The 21,032-nt window shown below is 41.0% G+C and overlaps 2 protein-coding genes across 4 annotated transcripts; both read left to right on the forward strand.

Moving 5' to 3' along the window:
• The first annotated feature begins 8,203 nt into the window (after positions 1-8,203).
• LOC134004596 (zinc finger protein 420-like) lies at positions 8,204-12,350 on the forward strand. Of its 3 annotated transcripts, XM_062443929.1 has the most exons (7): positions 8,204-8,282; positions 8,401-8,493; positions 8,663-8,758; positions 8,870-8,980; positions 9,293-9,413; positions 10,527-12,077; positions 12,122-12,350. In XM_062443929.1, exons 1-6 carry the CDS (start codon positions 8,220-8,222, stop codon positions 12,035-12,037), a joined length of 1,995 nt encoding a protein of 664 aa, XP_062299913.1. In that variant the 5' UTR covers positions 8,204-8,219; the 3' UTR covers positions 12,038-12,077; positions 12,122-12,350. The 3 variants fall into 3 exon arrangements, with proteins under 3 accessions (XP_062299913.1, XP_062299914.1, XP_062299915.1); XM_062443930.1 differs by lacking the exon at positions 12,122-12,350 and having other exon boundaries at positions 10,527-12,113; XM_062443931.1 differs by lacking the exons at positions 8,204-8,282; positions 8,401-8,493; positions 8,663-8,758; positions 8,870-8,980; positions 9,293-9,413 and adding an exon at positions 10,234-10,415.
• Positions 12,351-14,000: 1,650 nt separating this feature from the next.
• On the forward strand, positions 14,001-21,031 carry si:ch211-214j24.10 (uncharacterized protein LOC558894 homolog). Its single transcript, XM_062444048.1, has 4 exons — positions 14,001-14,127; positions 18,641-19,438; positions 19,541-19,573; positions 20,048-21,031. The coding sequence occupies exons 1-4, from the start codon at positions 14,112-14,114 to the stop codon at positions 20,095-20,097; spliced, it is 897 nt and encodes a 298-aa protein (XP_062300032.1). The 5' UTR covers positions 14,001-14,111; the 3' UTR covers positions 20,098-21,031.
• Position 21,032: the final 1 nt, after the last annotated feature.

Genomic DNA, 21,032 nt, shown 5'->3' on the forward strand with positions numbered 1-21,032 from the left:
GAGCCTCATGGTGCTGGTCTCCCACCCTGAACCTCCTCCGTGTCAGGCACTGCCAAGCCGCTCCTCGCTGCCCTGTACGCCAACAACAAGCACAAAGAAAAAGCGCATTGTCTGTGTGTCATCCAGCCACATCGCTACTGTGAAGAAAATGGACAAGTGCCAATGTTTCCCTTTGATTTACTGCCAAACGTGCACACACACACACACCAACACACACACATGCACACACAGACTTTACATCGCAATGTCGAGCTGACCATGGTTATAAACTTTCATTAAGTTGTTCTTAGAATTCCCTCGAAGCTTGACGTCACTCTTCAGCTTTGCATATATTGCGAGTTGCCTGATGACGTCAGCATTTTTGCTTTAACCTGCTTGGAGACTCATTTTCGGTGGTGTTTTCCTGTAACAAGGAAATTCAGACACTGACAGAAAAAGACAACTTCGACACTGTTCGATCAATCAGCAGTAGTATTAAATTGAATGATGCAAGCTTACAGGCTCATTAGAAAGCCTTGTTCAGCATCTGCACCCATCTAACATCCATAAGGTACAAAAAAAACAAAAGAACCAGAAGTATTTTTACATGGCCAGGGAACAATGATAACGGTGCTTTCTCACTGCCTTAAATGTGCAAAAGTACGGGAGGCATCTCCTGCTCCCATCGGCTATAGTGAGAAGAAAAGATGTTAATGTTGGAAGATGACGATGATGATGATGATGATGATGATGAGCTGCTTCCTGCTATGTCAAAGATGCTGCTTGTAGTCGGGGGGGAAAAAAACTGTTCTGTTTGTTGTCACTCCCTCTTCCTCCAAAACCGCCCCGCCCCGCCCCCCCCTTTTCTCGTTTCTGACATACACAAGAGTTGATGCTGTATTTGAATTGAAAACTGACCAATATTGTAAAAAAAAAAAAGAACATTTAAAAAAAAAAAAAGAAGAAGTGGGATGGGGTATTTTTTAGTTGGTAGTTTTTTCGCCCAGTTGAGCTGGGCTCACTTGAACTGACAGGAGCACAACCAAACAGTTTGGCTTTTCTAGCCTGACGAGCATGTTTTGAGTTTGTTTTTTTCTTAATTATTATTAAAAAAGGGGGGGATGCATTAAGAAGAGACCTTTACCTTTATGTATGCGTGTATTGGACGGAAGCCATTTTGAATTTTGATTGTCCTCTCTTTGTTTAAACGAGTGGGTTGGTTTTGCACACTTGAGGTCGGGGTGGGTTGTAAATACTTAAGTCTTGCACAGTGAATCAAAGATGCATTCTGCCCTGTTGATGTTACAATATGCTTAACCCGCTGAGTAAATTATTGTACTTTGAAGACAGAGAGAGAGAAAGAAAAAAAAAGAAATGCAAAAACTCAACACGCTGTCAGAAACAGGTGTGTGTCTTGTGGTGATTGGATGTTTTGCCTATGCAGGAGGCATAAGGTGTACAGTAAAGAAACCGTTTTATAACTCACTAAAATCACAGAACAAAAAAAAAGAATAATAGGCACTTTTCCAGTATTCTCCCATTCTGCCATAATATTCTCTGGATCCTCTCCGTCTTTAGGAATGCCTGTTATTCCTTAGAAGCACTTCCTCTCTGGACATTTAAATCCAAGCTTACCGCCATGTTAGGCTTGCCAGAGGCACCGAAGCTGACCTGACACCGTACTGTATACATTTACCCACAACCAACAGGTGCTACTGGTCAGTCAGAAAAAAAAAACACATCGGAGACCAAGACGTCACATTGTCACAACCTCAGGACAATCCTCTCTTCTACAATCCTACCTGTGTTCGGCTTCACACGTGTCTCTGCAGCCAAGCCTCTGATGGTTGCTCATACTTCTGGCCAACTCTAGCCAGCTTTCCGTCTGCAAGGGTGTGCGGTCGCATGCTAAGGGGGTAGTCACCATGGTAACCGACTTATACCCATGTATCAAACCTTGAGCTTTCGATCTCACAGAAATTCAGAGCGCAAACACCCCCCGTTTCACCCTCTCAGCTACACTACACTCCTGTCATAGGCCATTAGATCCCGAGCTAGCAGAACTACGACACAGTTAACAGTGTACACCATAGTGTTGATGATCAACTGGTAATTTTTCCACGTACACCTGCAGTTACATCTCAGTTGAAGACCATAGCATTTACTCTGGTTTGAGAGAAAGTTTTTTTCTTCTTTTTGGGTGAAACATTTGTCCTTAAATGTTTTATATTTTGTACATTTGTATGTAACATATCATGTAAATAGACAGAGACAGTGATTTAACTCATCTGGAGGATTTTGTAGTCTTTGTAAAGCCCTAATAAATGGTATTTGGTGTCACACAAGCAAACAACATGCCAAGTCTTTGCCTGTGTCCTTTTTTGTTTGTGCTCTGTGACCATCTGGAGGATGGATGTATTTTTTGGGAAGTTTATGGAGTGGAATCTAAAGAGATCAAAGACTGAGAGCAGCCAAAAACTGTACTCAATTTCAAGTACTGTTTCTAAAAGCAAATAACAACTTGAATCACAGTATACATTTTTTTTGGAATAACTTGAAGCATGTAACTTTTGTAAGAAAAAAAACCTATTTAAAAATAATAGTGAATACAGAGTTAGTGTTCTTGTACTTTGAGAAATCTCCCAAAACAATTTAATGACAAATCAAATATTAAATCTTCAAAATGTATTAGGGTTTAAGTAAGCATGACACTGAACATAACTGGGTGTAATATAGTGATATTTCTGCCAGGGTGAGTGTTAAATATATTCACTTCACCCTATTAAGCCAATGCAGACCGGTTTATGTGCTGGTGTTGCCATCTGATTCTCAAGTGTGCCCAGTAAAACTCTGGAGTTTGGTCTGTCAGAATGAAGCTCAAACTACTTAATTAAACAGCTGTCAACAGAAACAAACATGTAATGTCTCAAATATGATGTGTGTATCTATAAAAAGTTGCCATGTAGACCTGGAAGCTGTCTTTTCTCCAAATAGCTCTTCTATCTATTTTCATATTGATCATATTTGATTATAGTTCAAACTTTCTGGTATATAGACAACAAATATGACTATGTAGAAAAGACATTTGTAGAAAAGAAACAGGTTTAATCACAGTTGCAATATTGATTTTATTTACTTGGATAACAAGTACATTTATGATAGGAATAAATAACAATAGGAGACAGGGTAACTTTGTCATGTGTAGTCACATATGGAGACACTGACTACTAGATCCCAAAGGCTACTAGGCTTTTGGTGATGTCTTTCTGACATCTAGTGTGTGTTTTTTTTAGACACAAACTGAATGAAAGAAAGATAACAGAAGTATATACTGAAATTTAAAGTTTTAAATGTCAAAAGTCCTGTATTCACTGGAAATAAAGTAAAACTAGTATACAGATGTCAAGACGCATAAACACAAAGGAAATGTTGGAAGGTTTTTAATCAACATTTGTCACGAAGAAACAGTAGAGCATGTATATGGACTGTATTTATATATCGCTTTTCTAGGCGTTATGACCACTTGAAGCATGTTAAAAACCTCAGAAAGTACACTTTAATTTAATAGATATTCAACATAATAGCTCAATAAATGAGTGTTATTGAATCTTATTTCAGTATCTTAGACTCATTTTTAATGAGATGTTTTAAATGAATATTGTAAATACTAGACATTCTAGTTCATACCAGTAGGTGGAGGTAATGCGTCAATTGGTTGTTTGTCCATAGCCAATATGCCTCAAGGAAGAAGAAGATGTTTCCGGATACAGCAAAGATGGGAGCAGCTGCGACTGACGGGACAGAGTCCAAACAAGAAGATGTTAAAATGTTTCAGTCTAAAGGAGCTCCGCTTTCTTTACCGAAACACTCCTACTGGTTTGACTTTTGGGTGTTCGTTGTGTTTGACATCGGGTTTTTCTTCTTCATGTATTTCCTGGTTCCTTAAAAGGTGAGAAGTTTGTGCTAACTAACGCCCTTAAATTCATAAGGCGGCTACGGAAGATGCTTAACTAAACTAAACTAAACTAAACTAAACTAGTGAGTATGAAGTAATAGAGAGTTGAATGAGTCAATTATATTGTCAGTTAATTTATTTATTTATATAGATGTATTAACTATTGTCTGTTCTCTGGGTTTATCTGTGCTCATGTTTGACAAACTGCAAACAAATTTTCCGGTCCACCTTAAAAGGGACACATCGCCTGTAGATGGCGTTGCTCAGTCACTTTCAAGTTACTTCATGAGCTGAGACACGTAACAAATGGAGGAAGATAAAATGACAGTAAATAATAGAACTGAATTGTTTTTAATTGATGTACAATCCTAAATATTTCATCATTTAAGCTGTATTATATTTTTTTCTCATTGTAAACTGATGTTCTGTCTATTTGCTGTGATCCTACCTGTCAGTGTTAAAAAGTCTAGAAACTAACACCCAGTGGTTTTTAACCATGAGCCGGTCTAATGTGTCTAGACATTTGCGTCAGAGGCATTTCAAATATGAGTGAGACGATTTTGTGGTGGCGGGGGGGGGGGTTATGCAATAAAAGTTAATTATTGGGGTCAAACCACTCACTCACCTTGCAGGTAAAAGGCATACACCCTAACCACTTAGCTACATAAGTGTGCCACAGTATGGTGTTTGAGTTTTACCCAACAGAACAGCAGACTACAGACTTGTTGTCAGTGAAAAGCGAACAAAAAAACAACATTTGTCCTGATCATCTTGTAAGAGTGTGTGACCCACCTTAACTCAGATACCTGACATCTGAGCATCAATGACAAGCTATTTGGGCATACTCTCCATTCCACCCTCATATAATGGTAGCGACGCCCCTGGGTATAGATGTTCACAAAAGCAGTGAAATCTCCCTTTTTTTCACAAACAGTAAAGGTTTTGAGTTAGATAGTAAAACAAATGCTGCAGTGAAAGTGAATAAAACTCTGTTGTGGACTCCTGCTTTTGATGAAGTAATAGATCTTAATACTTCCAGTACTGCTCGTACAGAAATATCTAGTATTAATAAATAGAATAGCAAAATCTGTGATGGTGAGTAATTTATTAACACCTCATGGTAATTATTGTGATACTGCACACTACAGTCCGAATGATATATCAGGCAACTGTCATTATCAGGCGATATTGACCTATGACAGATATATCAGTTTGGGTGAATATTTTGTCCGATATGTGGCAATTTTAAAAATAAAGTTATATAAGGAGAATTTTATGTATATGTAATCATTTTTCTTAATTCAAGTTTAATATATGATTGTTTTCAGTTCTGTGTGTAATTCTGAGTGTTTTTTGTCTTCATGATGGGTTTTTGTCCTAAAATGGACTAAAAGCATTTAATGAGCCCTTACAACCACTGATATCTTGTATCATGCTACATTTTCACCAGGGGACAATGTTTTTTTGTTAATCGTCATCTTAATGTTGTTCCAGAGCATTTTGCAACTTGTGTTTTGCTTTGTCTTAAATGTGATTGTTTTTGTTAAAGATTCATCTTCCAGACTCTGGAGCATAAAGACATGGAGTGCTGGTCCTACACTGCATCAGGAACGCTAACCCAGCTTTGGCTGAATTTAAAATCATTGGATATCACACCCCAAGTTTCCAGGACTTGCACCCTGTGACTGCAAGTTTTATACACATGCCGTCCTGCTTTCACATCAAAGATTTCGACCACAGAACTCTTTCTCACGGTGACCTGGTGCCAGTTGATATGGACTATGTTTCTACATGGATGGATTCATGTTGCTGCCGCGAGGAAGAGGAACATTCAAGTATTTAATTATTTGCAGCATCTTCATCACTTTGTGCCTAAAATCACCAAATAACTATGTTTAAGGACCAGTGTTTAAGATTTCAGGGGCTCTATTGGCAGAAATGGAAAATAATATTCATAAGTGTGTTTTAATGAGTGTATAATCAGCTCCTACATGCTTGAAAGAAAGGGTTATGATCTCACTGCTATATTCCACTTAATCTTACACACTGGTCCTTCAAGTGTTATGATTGTAATTGTTGCCCAGTAGAGCAGATTTGTGTGTTTTGTCATATTTATACCATTGGATGATCCAGAGTGGGTCAGTGAAGAGTGAAGACACCAGAGGAACAAGACTTTACTTCCACCCCATAAAGAACAATGTGATGTGGTTTTGAGTCTGATACCAGCACACTAAAACTTTGGGAGTTTGCACATGAAAAATACTACAAATAAAATGTTTTACCTACCTGCTAAATGGTTAATAGTTGTTTGTAGTTCGTTTTCATTTACACACACACATGTCAAATCTATTTGTCTGTATTATATCTATTATTATAACGAAGTACAACATAAATATTTTTCAGAGCAGAAAATACACAGTCTTGGACACTGCAATAAAATACAAGTGGACTTATAGTGTGTGTGGGATAGACTTGTGGGGTCTTATTTCTGCACTCTATTGTATCATAACCTAAAGGAGGTTGACAACTAATTAATGTATTTACTTAATATGCAGGGAGGTTAAATATAGAATCATTTCAATCAGTGTGAGTATATGTTTGAAATTCATACTTTTATTTTGAAAAACTGTTACATGTGTTTCCGCTTTGTTAGGAAGTCACAACTTGCTTTCCACCGCCTACCAACATTTTTTTAAAGGATGGCGAAGTTATGACCCGCCCTACTCTCTCTCTGATTGGCTAGTCCTTGTTACCTTCGTTGGTTGGGTTGGTTAGATTTAAACATGAGGCGCAAGATTGGGTAAGAACATCATGATGAGCCAATGAGAGGCAGAGTAGAGTCTTATTGGAACAATCCGTCGCCATCCTATGAAACGTAAACCTGAATTTCCTCCTTATATGCTAGTGTATTGCTGAAGTTTGGTGACTTAAAATTGACTTGTTATCGTGTTCGTGATGGAAACGACTGTCAGTTCCTATCAGTTGGAAAACACAGGTCCGTTTTTCTTCAGTGTAGAAAAAACAGCTAACAGTGAGCCAACCTATCATACTAGCGTTAGCTTACAGTCATAGCTTTAGTCGTGTTGTTTTGTTGTTAGCTGTGCTTTATAAAAGGTTTAACGTCGCATTTTGCCTGGTTAACACATTTCTGTATAAAATTCAACTCATGGCTAATCCTGGAACTGGTTAATTTTTTTTGTCGTTTTGCAATATGAATATAAGGGGCTAGAACAGCACCGTGCTTCACACAGCTGTGAGGAGAGGTGGTGTAAATCCTCAATACAGTTCTCAATAGTCATCTAAAATACACAAGACAGCTTTATATGTTAATGTGTTTATGTTGTGTTGTTGCAGCTGTGCTAGGAGCCTGTGCACTTTTATCTTAGTGATATAACATCAGCTTTCAGCCAACAAGTTCTGCCTGCCACCTGTTGTGTTATTTCTGTTTTTATTCTTTATACAGTTTTCTAACCTGCACATTTACTTGTGAGTGCTTTGAAAGTGTGACTTAAAGTCACCCTCCAACTGAAAATGTTTTGTTTTTTTCTTGTTCCATCAGTTGGATGTTAGATCTCCATTGTACAAAATGATGTATGCTCAGAGTTTAATTTCACATTCAGTTGCTGGAGCACTTTTTGGAAAGTTAATCATGATCATTGAAAATCCAGATTTTTAAGGGGTGGTGCTTATGAGCAGGATTTGTGTAGTGACATCACAACTAGTTTTGGAGCCAATCCAGGACCATTATTCATCTTTCACAAATGTGATTTGGAAAATGAAAGCTTCCAGTGCACTGAGAATGGACTTCACAGTAGAGTGCACGGTTTGGTGACTTACACATTTTGATGAAACGGGTGATAAATACCCTGCTGTTTAATTTGTGGGTACGGGTTGCAGACCACGGCTCTAAAGTGCAATGCCTAAAATATTTTTAAAATGTCATTTCTGCAAACGTGAAAAATATATATTTTTATGCTTAATGGCAAATGTACACACATTGCGGCCAAGCTTCACCAATTTGTGAGTTTGCTACAGAACAAAGACTAATAATTATGGTGGTTTGGTCTGTAAATGTTGAGTATCAAGAAGACCATTGAGAAAAGCCTATAGCATTGACCCTGTCTACTCCATGTCTACTTGAACAGATATATTCCTGCCACTGTCATCGTTAAGGCTGCTGATTCCTCCTCTGCGGCTGCTTTCTGCAGCGTTGTGGCAAGTGGCTCAGCGGAGAGACGTCCTCGATTACGAAAAGCTGGACGAGTTTGTGACACTAGTGACAGCGATGGTTCCAGACCTGCTCAGTCCAAAGCAACGGGGAAAACTGCTGCTTCGACTGAGAGCGAAAGTGAGTGGGGGAATTTCTGATGAAATCGAGTCACAAAAATGACGATTGTCCATCTGCAACGCATTTCTATATTTCAGAGCATCTTGCAATCTGTCTTTTACCATACGTTTCTCCTCAGATGATTCTTGAGTCGTGCAGAAATGTGGAAACAGCCAACATCTCGTCTATACAGCCTCATCTAGAACGAATCCGACCACTAGGGTACACAGGGGTAAGTGAGAGTGCGTCTTAACCATTACAATTCCTAAAATATAGGATTACAACATGTCAGTCCCATCTGTCATTGTCACATGTACAGAATTGTGGCATTCCTCTTGTAATTACTGGTCAGATGGGGCATTGTTTAAAATGGTCCCAGTAACAATGATAGTTTCTTTCAGAGTGGAGATGCAGAGGTGGATGCAGAGGAGACCATTTTCCTGGAGCTCATCCAAACGCTCCTGAAAGACCCAGCAGAGCGGGAACATTTTTACCAGGCAAGGCAGCTTCACACGTAGTCTAACTGGAATCCTGATCATGAGCTTTTTGTCATTACGACTCCTCACAATTTGATTTTTTGAGTGACTTTTACCTTTCATCCTATCCAGGAGGTTTTCCCAACAGAATACGGTCTCAGCTACGACACAGACATGCAGCTCCTTGTGTGGGAGTTTCTTTCCAAATTGGAGAAACTGCTTCCAGTACCAGACCTGGGTCAGGTAGGACAAGGCAGTTGCTACTGAATATCAGGGCTGGGTTTAAGAATGTGTATTTGGAACTCAGATGCAAACTTTTAAACTAAAATTCCAGTATATGAAAAGGGTTATATTGTCGAAATATATAAAGTAAGAGCAGTGATGGATGAATGGATGTGTTTAACTTTTTTTAATGATTCACTGATTATAAAAGCCCCACCTATGAAAGTCCAACACACTTTATTTTGCTCATCATCATCATGACTGTGTGATCACACTTTGGCCCACATATAACTTTATATTCATGCTGACACGTTTCCTTTTTTTCATAAACAGACTGTTTCGTGGCTGACCTCTGCCCCTTCTCTAAAGGACTGCTTGGAAGCGCTCTCCAATCCTGACGACTTAAGATCTCTCCTGCAGCACCACAAGTGCCTCGAGCATCTCGGAACCCAAGGTAAACTGGAGGCTGCTGGTCATGTCGAAGAGTTAAAGCGATGGTTCAGTGTAATTTCGACCTAGCGTCATCTTTACTCATAAATCGATGTATTGGAAAGTTTGTAAGTACACCAGGAGTTTATTAAAATAAACACTTACCTGATGGCTTTTACTCTGCTGCTACTGCTAAAGCTGTAAACATCGTTGAAATCTCACGCGATCACTGAAATCCCGTGTGCCTGCACAGCACATCTAGAGATCTGTGCGGGGATCTCGCGTGACCACACAGGATTTCGACTATGTTTACAGCTTTAGCAGTAGCAGCACAGTAAAAGCCATCAGGTAAGTGTTTATTTTAATAAACTCCTGGTGTACTTCCAAACTTTCCAATGCATCGATTTATGAGTAAAGACCCTATTTTTACTACTGTATAAGTTTGGTAACAACCCAGGCATTATTAGTGGAGTAATTTACGAGATACACTGGTGGGTCCGTTAGCGCCTGTACTAAGCCATTCAGCTGATGGCTCTAACTCCACCAGTTTGCGACAAAATGGAAAAAAAAAGCGGAGCGGGTGGTTAGATAGACCGCATGGTGCATATGATACTAGGTCGAAATTACGCCGAACCATTGCTAATGGCAGTCCGCGTTACTTCTGTAACGCAGACCCTCCTTGCATTATTATGCTATTATATTATCATTATATCAGTGGTATAAAATGATCTTCAAATAACAATAATATCGTTTATCGCGATTATTTCTGAGACAATATATCGTCCAACAAAAGTAGTTATCATGACAGGCCTTGTATAGGAATATTGTTCGTCTAGTTAATGGTCTAACCAGCCAACCAAGACATTTATCTTCATGTGTTTCACTGTTGTTAGCCATCCTTACAAAAATAACCTGATAACTATAGTAGAGATGCGTTTTTGCAAATTCAGCCAACTCACAGTGGTCGTATTAGTCAGCAGAAGGCATAAGAAGGAACCTAGATATCAGCATCAGAACCCTCAACCAGGTATTTGAACCCAGGAGCAGGCGAAGGTGGTTTTAAATGTAAGGGCCACAAACTGTTCCAAAATTGGAGGGAAACATCAATCTTAATACGTTTTTTCTGTGTTCTGTGTAGGTACCACTGTGGAGATGTCCACTCAGGTCTTCGCCTGCTCTGAGTGTCCATTCTTCCACATGCAGGAGTCCTACCTGCTGCAGCACATCGAGCACAGTCACCCTGAGCAGTACAGCAAACTCCATAGAGCTGCAGAGACGGCTGAGGCCCCCAAGAAGAAGATCCAGCGCTCGGTTTTCCCGAAGCCTTTCCCCATCCACGACCGACCCGACCCTCACATGTGCCAAGAATGCGGCAAAACCTTCACGCGCGCCTCGGACGTGACTCGTCACCAGCGGACCCACACGGGAGAGAGGCCGTACACCTGCAAGGAATGTAAAAAGGGCTTCAAGAACTCTTGGGATCTGACCAGACATCAGCGCATTCACACCGGAGAACGACCCTTCCTCTGTTCCCATTGTGGCAAGCGTTTCACTCAGATGGGTTTGCTCAAGCTGCATTTTGAACGAACCGCTTGCGGCCAGGCTTGCGATCCCCCACTTGACTTGACGACGGAGGTGGTGGTGGCGGCAGAAGACGCGGCAGAAGACGCGGCAGAAGTTGCGGCAGAGAAGGAGAGCAGTCAGTACAAATGCCAGAAGTGCGGAGAGAGCTTCAGTAGCATCCTGGAACGGCTGAGGCACCGGCAGAAGCACGTGGTGAGGCGTCAGTACAAATGCTCGCTGTGTGAGAAGATCTACAGCCGACCGTCAGACCTGAAGAGACACCAGATGAAACACACCGGGGAGCGTCCGTTTGCCTGCGAGTGCGGCAAAAGCTTCACACACGTGTGGCTCCTGAATAAGCACCAGCAGATCCACACCAAGGATCGTCCGTACCCCTGCGCTGAGTGCGGAAAGAGCTTCACGCAGCTCCAGATTCTTAACCGCCACCTGCTGACTCACGATGGCCAACGACCTTTCCAGTGCTCTTACTGCGAGAAGAGCTTCACCCAGATGGCTAGTCTCACGCGCCACGTAAGGACCCACACGGGCGAGAGGCCATACCTCTGCGCCACATGTGACAAGACGTTCCTCACGCACAGTGAACTGGTCAGGCACCAGCGCAGCCACAGCAACTTTCGTCCGTTCAGCTGCCCCCAGTGCCCCAAGAGCTTTAAAACCAAGCGTGCTCAAAGCGAACACCTCAACACACACACAGGAGAGCGTCCCTTCACGTGCGCCCGTTGCGGAAAGAGGTTCGCCAAGTCGACCTCGCTAGTACGGCACAACCTGACTCACACGGGGGAACGACCACACCAGTGCTCTCAGTGCGGGAAGACATTCCTCACCTCTGGAGAGCTCCTCCTCCACAGACGGATCCACACGGGGGAGAGGCCTTATCCCTGCTCCCACTGCGAGAGGAGGTTCAGGTGCTCCTCGGACCTCAACATGCACATCCGAACACACACCGGGGAGAAGCCGCACAGCTGCCTGTTTTGTAAAAAGAGCTTCTCCACGTCTACGAGGCTCAAGAGACACATGCACACACACATGGAGAAGGGCCTGGTTCTTCAGTCATTTAGCCTTTGACCTGTCAGAGGCTAACAATGTGCTTTATTGTAGATAACTGGTGCTTTGACAATAGAAATAAAAACTGTTTAATCAGTTTAAGAGATCCTTTAATCCAAATAAGCTTGGTTGTGAACTTCCTTATACTATATAAGGGATACAATTGTACTTTATTACATATTTTGTTGGCGAAAACAGCTCAGTCAAGTCAATAAATTGCCCCCTTCAAATGTTGAACACCGTTTAGAAAATTGAGTAGCTGACAGACTGCCCAGGCATTTTTCCGATGTGTGGTGATGCTGTTATGTGGAAGTTATGTTTGGAAAATTATAGTTCTGCTGGTTTTATGAACATGGAAATTTAAATTGTTTTGGGTGCTTGCTGATGAATATAATCCAAATATGAGTCAGACAAACAGATATATGATATTTATATAACAGATACTGTTATCCAAAGCAACTTAAGATAAGTGCATTCAATCCCTGTAGGGAGAAGAGTTGGATGCTGTCAAAAATTACAAAATACGAGCACGTTCTGAGCTACATTCCAGTGTTTAAAGGATCAAAAGGGACCCTTTGTAGCACTTGTGGTTGTCTAGTGGTTAAAATGTTAGTCTAGCCGTTCATCCATTTCTATAACCACAGTGATGAGATGCTGTAGGTCAATGGTTATCACCCTTATTGGCTTGTTACCCCACACTCAAAACAAACAAACAAAAAACGCTGAGTAGGACATGACGTTTAGGCAGCTGACAACCAAACAAGGGGCCAAAGGACAGATGATAACATTTAGGGCCAGGGTAAGGACATGGAGATAAATGATCAAAGCATGAAAACAATGAAAAGGAGGTAAAAGAGCAGGATGTTTAAAATCTACTCAAGACTTATGTTCTGTCCCTAGTTATGTCCATGATGACATGATGATTACTATTTTGTCTGATGATGGACCAGGATTTACTGCTCTGCTTTGTATTGTCAGTGAGTGTATTGTCACATTCGGTAGATGTCGGTCCCTAGAGGGCGCTGTTTGAAAAGTATTGGTACTGAAATTTTCCGAATTTGGGTGAGATGTTACTTCCAAGGTTTTCAATTTCTGGAGTAAACCACTTGAGATTAAGATGAGAAGATGTTTAGTATGGAGTTCATAATAAAACAATCATCACCATTGAAAAGTATGAAGAGAGAGCAATAGTTTAGATGTGTTTTTTCTTAGGTACACTATAACATGTAGTGTATAGAGCAAAATGAACAGGAATTTTGTCAAGAAGACAAACAACAGTCAGACTCCACCAGATGTGATGCTCAGGGCATATTGTTTTATAAGGATATCAAATGCACTTGTAGGAATGATTTTTCTGGTTTATATTCTCTTAATGTAGGAGATGTGTTAGGTTGTTGTATTTTAATGAAACTAAAACTTTGAATTAGTTTCTGAGATTGCATACTTTTTTTTTTCTTTTTTATTTCCCCATTAAAAAAACATTAAAATAGGGACAAACAACCCCATAGTGTGTGACTACCAACCCAACGATAGGGACAGTTGTCTCAAGTGCATGAGACGTATTTTGCGCTGCACATCTTTTGAAAAGTATTAGCTTAATGAGAGTAAGGCCATTCCAGGATCCAGTAAAAAAAAAGAAAAGGGAAGTTTAAAAAAAAAAAAAAGTGTGACTACCAACCCTGTTCTCCCCTACAGTTTATGACACATGATTTGTCTCAATTTGGCCCTCCATTGAACCTGAATGTCTTACTGACTGTTAAGTGTTTAACAATAGTAACACAATAATATTTGGCTCTTTTTGTAGTATTAAAACAGCAATACTTGTATTGAATTTTGAAAGCAATCTAAGATGACATTTACACTCGGGTCACACTGGTTGCCACGTGGTTATTATAAAACGGGATGAATATTAACATTTTCCCTCCCAAGTTTCCCGCCGGACCCCTTATCTGCGGGGAACTTCCTGTCCCACCCACATTCTCGTGTCGCTTCCGGGTGGCAGTACAAGACTCCTCCAGAGAGCCGACGTTTTCTTTCCGCTGTAAACAAAAGTTACTAAACGGTTCAGCCCCGACGAAACATTCAACGACAAGACATGCATATCAAAACAGGTGAGTTTGTACCACTTTTCCACTCGTCTGACTTAAATCCCTCACTTTTAAGAGGTGTTACTTTGGTGTCTTGCCCGACGGTGTTAGCAGTGGCGCTAGCGGCGTCGACAGCAGCCTTTGAATGGGGGGGGGGTTACGAAACTTAAAGTGAGCTAGCGAGGCATTACTCAAAAATGGTGAAAAGTGGAGCCATTTCCTCGGCGACACTTGCTTTCGACACAGCGTTGAGGGGAATCCACCCTGCTGTAACGTTATACTCGTAAAAAAATCGTCGAGTGAGCTCACCGTACCATGACGCTGCTAATTAAAGTCTGCTAACACCGGTGCGAGCTCTTTATAGCTGCAAGCACCGCACAACATACTCATATATCCGGAGAGTTTTTGGAAAAGCTGCCACTCTTTAGCTCAGCGACTGGGGAGTGTTTTGTTTTGTTTTTTTTGTTTTTAAAAAAAATACACGGTTAGTCAGTTTTGGATGTTGTGAGAGGCGGGATTGGTTGAACTGGCACTAGTTTCTATGAGATGTGGCGCTGAGGAGCGAGCACGCTGCCCCGGCCACACGGAGCGTTTATGAGACGTTTGGCTGCTTTTCACCCGCACAGTAACTATGTTAACCCGTACAGTTACTATGTTAACCTGCACAGCGACTATGTTAACCCGTACAGTTACTATGTTTACCCGTACAGTTACTATGTTAACCTGCACAGCAACTATGTTTACCCGTACAGTTACTATGTTTACCCGTACAGTTAGTATGTTAACCTGCACAGTTACTATGTTTACCCGCACAGTTACTATGTTAACCCGCACAGTAACTATGTTAACCCGTACAGTAACTGTTAACCCGTACAGTTACTATTTACCCGCACAGTAACTATGTTAAACCGTACAGTTACTATTTACCCGCACAGTAACTATGTTAACCCGTACAGTAACTGTTAACCCGTACAGTCACTATTTACCCGCACAGTAACTATGTAAACCCGTACAGCTACTATGTTAACCCGTACAGTAACTATGGAGAGTTTCAACCTTTCCCGCTGACATATTTCTTAACTCGCTATAGAAAACAATTACCAGCAATGTAACGTTACAGCAGTGCTGGGACGTAACTGTGTGTGGTTAAGTATCATTTTAAAGTATACTTGAGTATTTACAATTAAAGCTACTGTTCTACTCCACTACATTTCAGAGGGAAATACTGTACTTTCTACTCCACTACATTTATTTGACAGCTTTAGTTACTCTTCAGATAAAGATTTGACACAATGGATAATATAATAAGCTTTTAAAATACAACACATTGTTAAAGATGAAACCAATGACATCTTGCAAAAAGCAGTGTGTAGCCAGGGTCACATTTCATATGTTAACAGCGCCATCAAATAGTGATTTTTTTCCCCCTCGCTCTGAACTCCTCGTGTGGTTTCATTTCAGTAAATGTTCAATGATCCAATATTTCAGAAAAAATCAAATAATATCTGAGGACCCCTCAGATTTATCCGCTGACCCTTTGGAGGGGCCCGACCCCTAGATAACATGAAATAGGTTTTATTTGTCATTCAGATTATACTCTTTACAGTGCACATCCAAATGGAATTTCGTAGCAATGGCTCATTTGCATACGTGTAATTGCACATCAGTAGTCTGTAAACTTGTACATTCCACGGAATCGCCCATTGTGTGAGTGTGCGTAGGTGGGGGGATTACTAGGGGTTCAACAAACTGATGGCTAGTGGGAAGAAGCTGTTGCAGAATCTGACTGTTCTACTACAAACGCTGCAGTCCATGGTGGGGGTGGGAGGGGTCTCTGATGATGTTGTGAGCTCTGGTCAGACAGTGTTTTTGTGCAGTGTCCTGGATGGAAGGAAGTGAAGTCCCAATGATCTTCTCCCCTGGACTAAACTAGCTAACTATATAAAGTAGGGCTGGGCGATTATGGCCAAAATCAAATTCATGATTACTTGAACTTTTAACCTCGATTACGATTAATGAACGATTATCTCCACCCTTGATGAACAATTATGTATTTTCAGTTTCTTTTGTTTTGTATTTTACACTGCTGCCCTCACACAATATTTTGTGATATTTACGCACATGAATATCTTTAGGGAGTGAAAAGATCATGGTTTGGTTTTTCTAAATGTCGGTTTCGATTAATTGCCCAGCCCTAATCTAAAGTAGTGTAACCTAGCTCCACCTCCAGCAGCTACAACAGTAACATGCTGCTCTAACACTGATGCTTCACTATTAATAATCTAATGATGTCATATATAATAATATATCAGCCAGAGGGACCAAACCACTACTATTACTGTAATAATGCATACTACATCACTCATAATACTGCAGTACTTTTACTGTAATACTGCATACTACATCACTCATAATACTGCAGTACTTTTACTGTAATACTGCATACTACATCACTCATAATACTGCAGTACTTTTACTGTAATACTGCATACTACCTCACTCATAATACTGCAGTACGTTTACTGTAATACTGCATACTACATCACTTATAATACTGCAGTACTTTTACTGTAATACTGCATACTACATCACTCATAATACTGCAGTACTTTTACTGTAATACTGCATACTACATCACTCATACTAATGCAGTACTTTTAATGCAGTAGGATTTTCAGTACAGGACTATGACTTGTAACAGAGTATTTTTACATTACTGTGTTGGTACCCGACTCTGAATATTTCTTCCACTACTGTGTTACATGTCTTGATCCATGTGGACACAGTAAGTTAATTAGAGCGTAAATATATGAACCTTCCCTTTAGCACTTCCCATTAACCTGGCATATTTTTTTATTTTACATTTATGTGTACAATGTGAATCATCCTGTCATACTCAACAGTACAATATAATCAATAGTGAGGAGCATGGTGAGCTGAAGACAAGAAAGACATCACACAGGAGTTTATTATAAAACCATTGTTTACAGTTCCATTTTTTTTATGCTTTTCATGTGAAAAACTGACGTCTAGGGTTGTCACTTAAAAAATATTTTCTTTCTAATTGATCAAGAATGTGGGAAAACCTGAAGTGGAGTCTTCTTGTTGCTTCTTCTGTCCAAGCAACAGTTTCTAACCCAAACATATAATAATTTAAATTATGTAAATTAGCAAAAACAAAGTTGTAACGAATGATTGTCATTTTTTAAACATGAAATTGATAGATTATTAATGGAATAACTTTATTGAGTTAATCAAAACTTTGCATTTCAGCACAATGATAATTCACGTACTATACTGAACATTCTTAAAATGAAGTTTCAGTCTGCTTTGATGACACTCAAGACAAATAAAGACGTCGCTTCAGCTCTGTCGTCTGACTTCATTGTCTGATGCACTTGTTTGTTTGTTCCTGCACAACTTGGCAAACACGCGTCAGAACAGACAGCTGCTGTTCTGCCAAAACTCATCCGACACCATTAAGTCACATGACAAAATGTCACGCTACCCCCGGTGTTTCTTTATATAAAACAGCAAAGTGCAAAGATCCTTTTGTGAACTAGCGCCAAGGGAAAAGTCTCGTAGTGTGAAGCTCCTACATGGATACATTCAGTGTGCTAGCTGAGACTCAACACCACACGACAATGTTTATTGAGAGCAGAACAGAGTTTCTGAAGACTGTGACCAAATGTTCATGTTCTGTTTCACACGCTGGACTAGTCAACCAAATCTGGAACTTGGGTAGTAGTAGGAGGAAGCTCAATACTAGGACTGGGCAATAAATCGATGTTATACTGATATCGTGATATTTCATAGACATCATCTTAGATTTTGAATATGGTAATATAGTGATATGGAATAAGTCATTTTCTGAGTTTAACAGACTGTTCTATTATCTGCCTTTATCCACTTATGGGGCTTTTCCATTATACAGTTCTAGCACTGCTCGGCTCGGCACGACTCAGGTTTTTTTGCTTTTCCATTAGGGATACCTGGTACCTCGTACTTTTTTAGTATATTTTTAAATACTGGCAACAATAGTTATTGAGTTCCACACAAATGAACATGGCTCCTATGCGCAAAACCACACCGTGGTCCTTCAATGAGGTGCAGACGTTCCTGTGTTGTGGTGGCAGCCGTGCTATGACGACCCCGCCCATGTTTAGGAGGTACTATGAAGTAATGGAAAACGACATACCTGGTACCAAACCGAGTACAGTCGAGCCGAGTAGAGCTAGAACTGTATGATGGAAAAGCGCCATAAGTCATTATATCCACATCACTGATGATTATTTATCAAAAATCTCTGTGTAGGTATTTTGTGAAAGCACACATAGTCGTCCCTACAATATGGGTAAAATATTGATATGGAGGTATTTGGTCAAAAATATGATGATACTTGATTGTGCTCATATTTCCCAGCCCTAATAATACACATATCAGTGTTCATTAATCTCAGAGACAAAAGTAAGTTATAAAAGTTAACAGCCAGTAACAGTACAACACGTTTGACCTGCATGTGGATGCTCTGTTTCAGGTACATGGGAAGCCAGCAACACTGTATGTGAGTCCGATACCCTGTGTGATCCAGCAGTCCTCGTTTCAGCCGCCAACTCTGAGCCACACATTCGTAACCGCCGCCTGTCACCCGGCTCTGGCAACTGTGGAGGAGGCGGGGGCGGAGGCTGCATCTCCGGAGGTAACCAGCAGCCCCGACAGCTGTCACCCGAGGGCGACCTGATCGGACCCAGCCACACACACGCCTTCAGCTTCCGCAGGGAGAAAGAACGCAAGGGCCAGCAGCACAAAGGCCGCAGCCTCCGCAGGGAAAGCCAAAAGGGGGTCGGCCGGGCGAGCGAGCGGCCCCAAAAGGTCAACCAAAAGGAGAGGTGGGTGGAGGACAGTCTGTCGCTGCTCAAGCCCCCGCCTGCCTTTCCAGTGCAGGACAGCCCCGCCAAGCTGCAGCCCGCCGTCAGCTACGCCTCCAAGGTGAAGGCGGGTGCGGCGAGCGGAGCGCTGGAGGAGGACCGGCCCGCCATCGGTGTGCTGCTACAGAACCAGTGGGGTCTCAGTTTCATCAGCGAGGCGAGACCGGCCGCCGAGGGCTCCGGCCCCCGCCCGGCCGCCGGCACCCTCGCACCTCAGCCCACAGACACACAACAATCAGCAGACCCACAGCTCGACACAGTTCTCACAGGTCAGCCCCCTGAAGAAACGCCCATCCCAGTCACTACCTCCGTTACCCCCACCACACGCCCCGAGGCGGACGAGAGCAACGGGAAGATGCTGCTTAGCTGTCGCCATCTAATGGAGGCTCTGAATTATCACAGTAGAGGTGAGAGCTGAAAGAAGCATTCAAGCGTACACGTTTTAATCAGTCAACTCATCTCCGTACATGTGATCTAACTGCATCTTTCTTTTCTTTTTTTCTCCGTAGAATGGAATGCTGTGTGCAACAAACAGAAAAAAGGTAAGCTGACTCACAGCTGTTTGAAAGGTTGTGACACTGGCTTCCACGAGCGAGTTGGGACAGGGTTTCATGTTCCATGGTGGAATATTTGAAGGCACTATATAGTGGAGATATTTACACACTCAGCATTCAGATGTTCAAATAAATTAGCGGAGGGTAAATGTGGTGCACTATATAGTAAATTTGGTGTGGTTTTGGACAGAGCCCCTGTCCTTTTCAATGCAGCCAACCAGGAGGCTGATTTAATATTTAACTCTTTATTGCTTTAATGTGATTGGCTCAGAATGTGACACACGATTGACAAAAAGGGCATGGATTGTGATTTGAAGCAATGAGGCAGTCAAATTTGATCCACTTATGAACATCTAGCATAACGGATGATTCTTATTAATGTATCTGCTAAAGAAATGTTATATATTACAACCATTAGAAAAGGTTTATTTGACATGATTTTCTTTTTTGTCTGTGTTTCAGATCCAAAAAGGGTCATCTGGTACAAGGACACCCAAGAGCACCCAGCCTAGCAGTGTGAGAAACCCAAAGCAGAGATATATATATATATATATACATATATATATAAAAACACATACACAACACCTACATGCACATGAGAACACATAAAGATGGACAGTTTTTTTCGAGTCCCCCTTCACACAGACTGCACTCAGGATGATGTCTTCACACAAAAGCCACACTGAGACACTTTGGACTAACTCCTTTTTGAGATCTTACAGCAATGGACTTTTTTAAACGCCTTACAGAAAAGCCTGCCTTAATTAATCAGACCTGTCGTCATCACCTCATTACGATTTTTAGCTTTTATGTGTAAAGCTGGTCTTTTTTTTTCTTTTTTTTTTAAAACAATCTCTGAGGAGCTGTAATTAATTTCCCCCACCCCCTTTTTTTTTTTTTGGTGAAAGCCGCAGTTTTATCAAACTTTTTGTCCTCTGTAAAGCGAGTGGTCAATCAAGCACTTTGTTTAAAAAAAAAAAAAGAAAAGAAAAAAAAAATCTGTTGTGACCAATCCCTGTGTGCGAGAAACCCTCACCAGAATGCTTTTTTTCCTTTCTTTCTCCACCCTTCTCAATTTCTAAACAGAAGAATGTCTTGTAATCTTGAGTTTTACTGTTAATGTATGCAGAAGACTTCTGTATCCATTTCTTCAGTTTACAGAAGGGTGTAGTCAAAGGCACAGTAGAGTTCACCCTTTACCCCGTCCCCTGCCCCCTCCCCCTCCCGTCAGATCTTAATGCTGTTTTACTTTCTTTGTTTTTATTTGGTTCCCTAATTGGGTGAATGTTGCTCATGAATCCAGAAGGGAACTCACTGTGTTCAGTATGTTTCTTTTGTTTTTTGTTTTTTGAAAAGGAAAATTTATCAAATAAAAAAAAAAAAATTACACTGGAGGAGGAATGTAAGTGAACAGTATTGCATAATAAAAATGAATAAACTTGACCTG

This window comes from Scomber scombrus, chromosome 22 (genome assembly GCF_963691925.1).
Source record: "Scomber scombrus chromosome 22, fScoSco1.1, whole genome shotgun sequence".
NCBI lineage: Eukaryota > Metazoa > Chordata > Actinopteri > Scombriformes > Scombridae > Scomber > Scomber scombrus.

Bases quoted from the DNA above. Each gene is read 5' to 3' on its own strand.
- LOC134004596 (XM_062443929.1), top strand. From the start codon at position 8,220: ATGGTTCCAGACCTGCTCAGTCCAAAGCAACGGGGAAAACTGCTGCTT. The intron at 8,283-8,400 runs GTGAGTGGGGGA...GTTTCTCCTCAG, and splicing joins TGCTTCGACTGAGAGCGAAA to ATGATTCTTGAGTCGTGCAG. The intron at 8,494-8,662 runs GTAAGTGAGAGT...AGTTTCTTTCAG, and splicing joins GACCACTAGGGTACACAGGG to AGTGGAGATGCAGAGGTGGA.
- si:ch211-214j24.10 (XM_062444048.1), top strand. The intron at 19,439-19,540 runs GTGAGAGCTGAA...TTTTCTCCGTAG, and splicing joins TCTGAATTATCACAGTAGAG to AATGGAATGCTGTGTGCAAC. The intron at 19,574-20,047 runs GTAAGCTGACTC...TCTGTGTTTCAG, and splicing joins GTGCAACAAACAGAAAAAAG to ATCCAAAAAGGGTCATCTGG.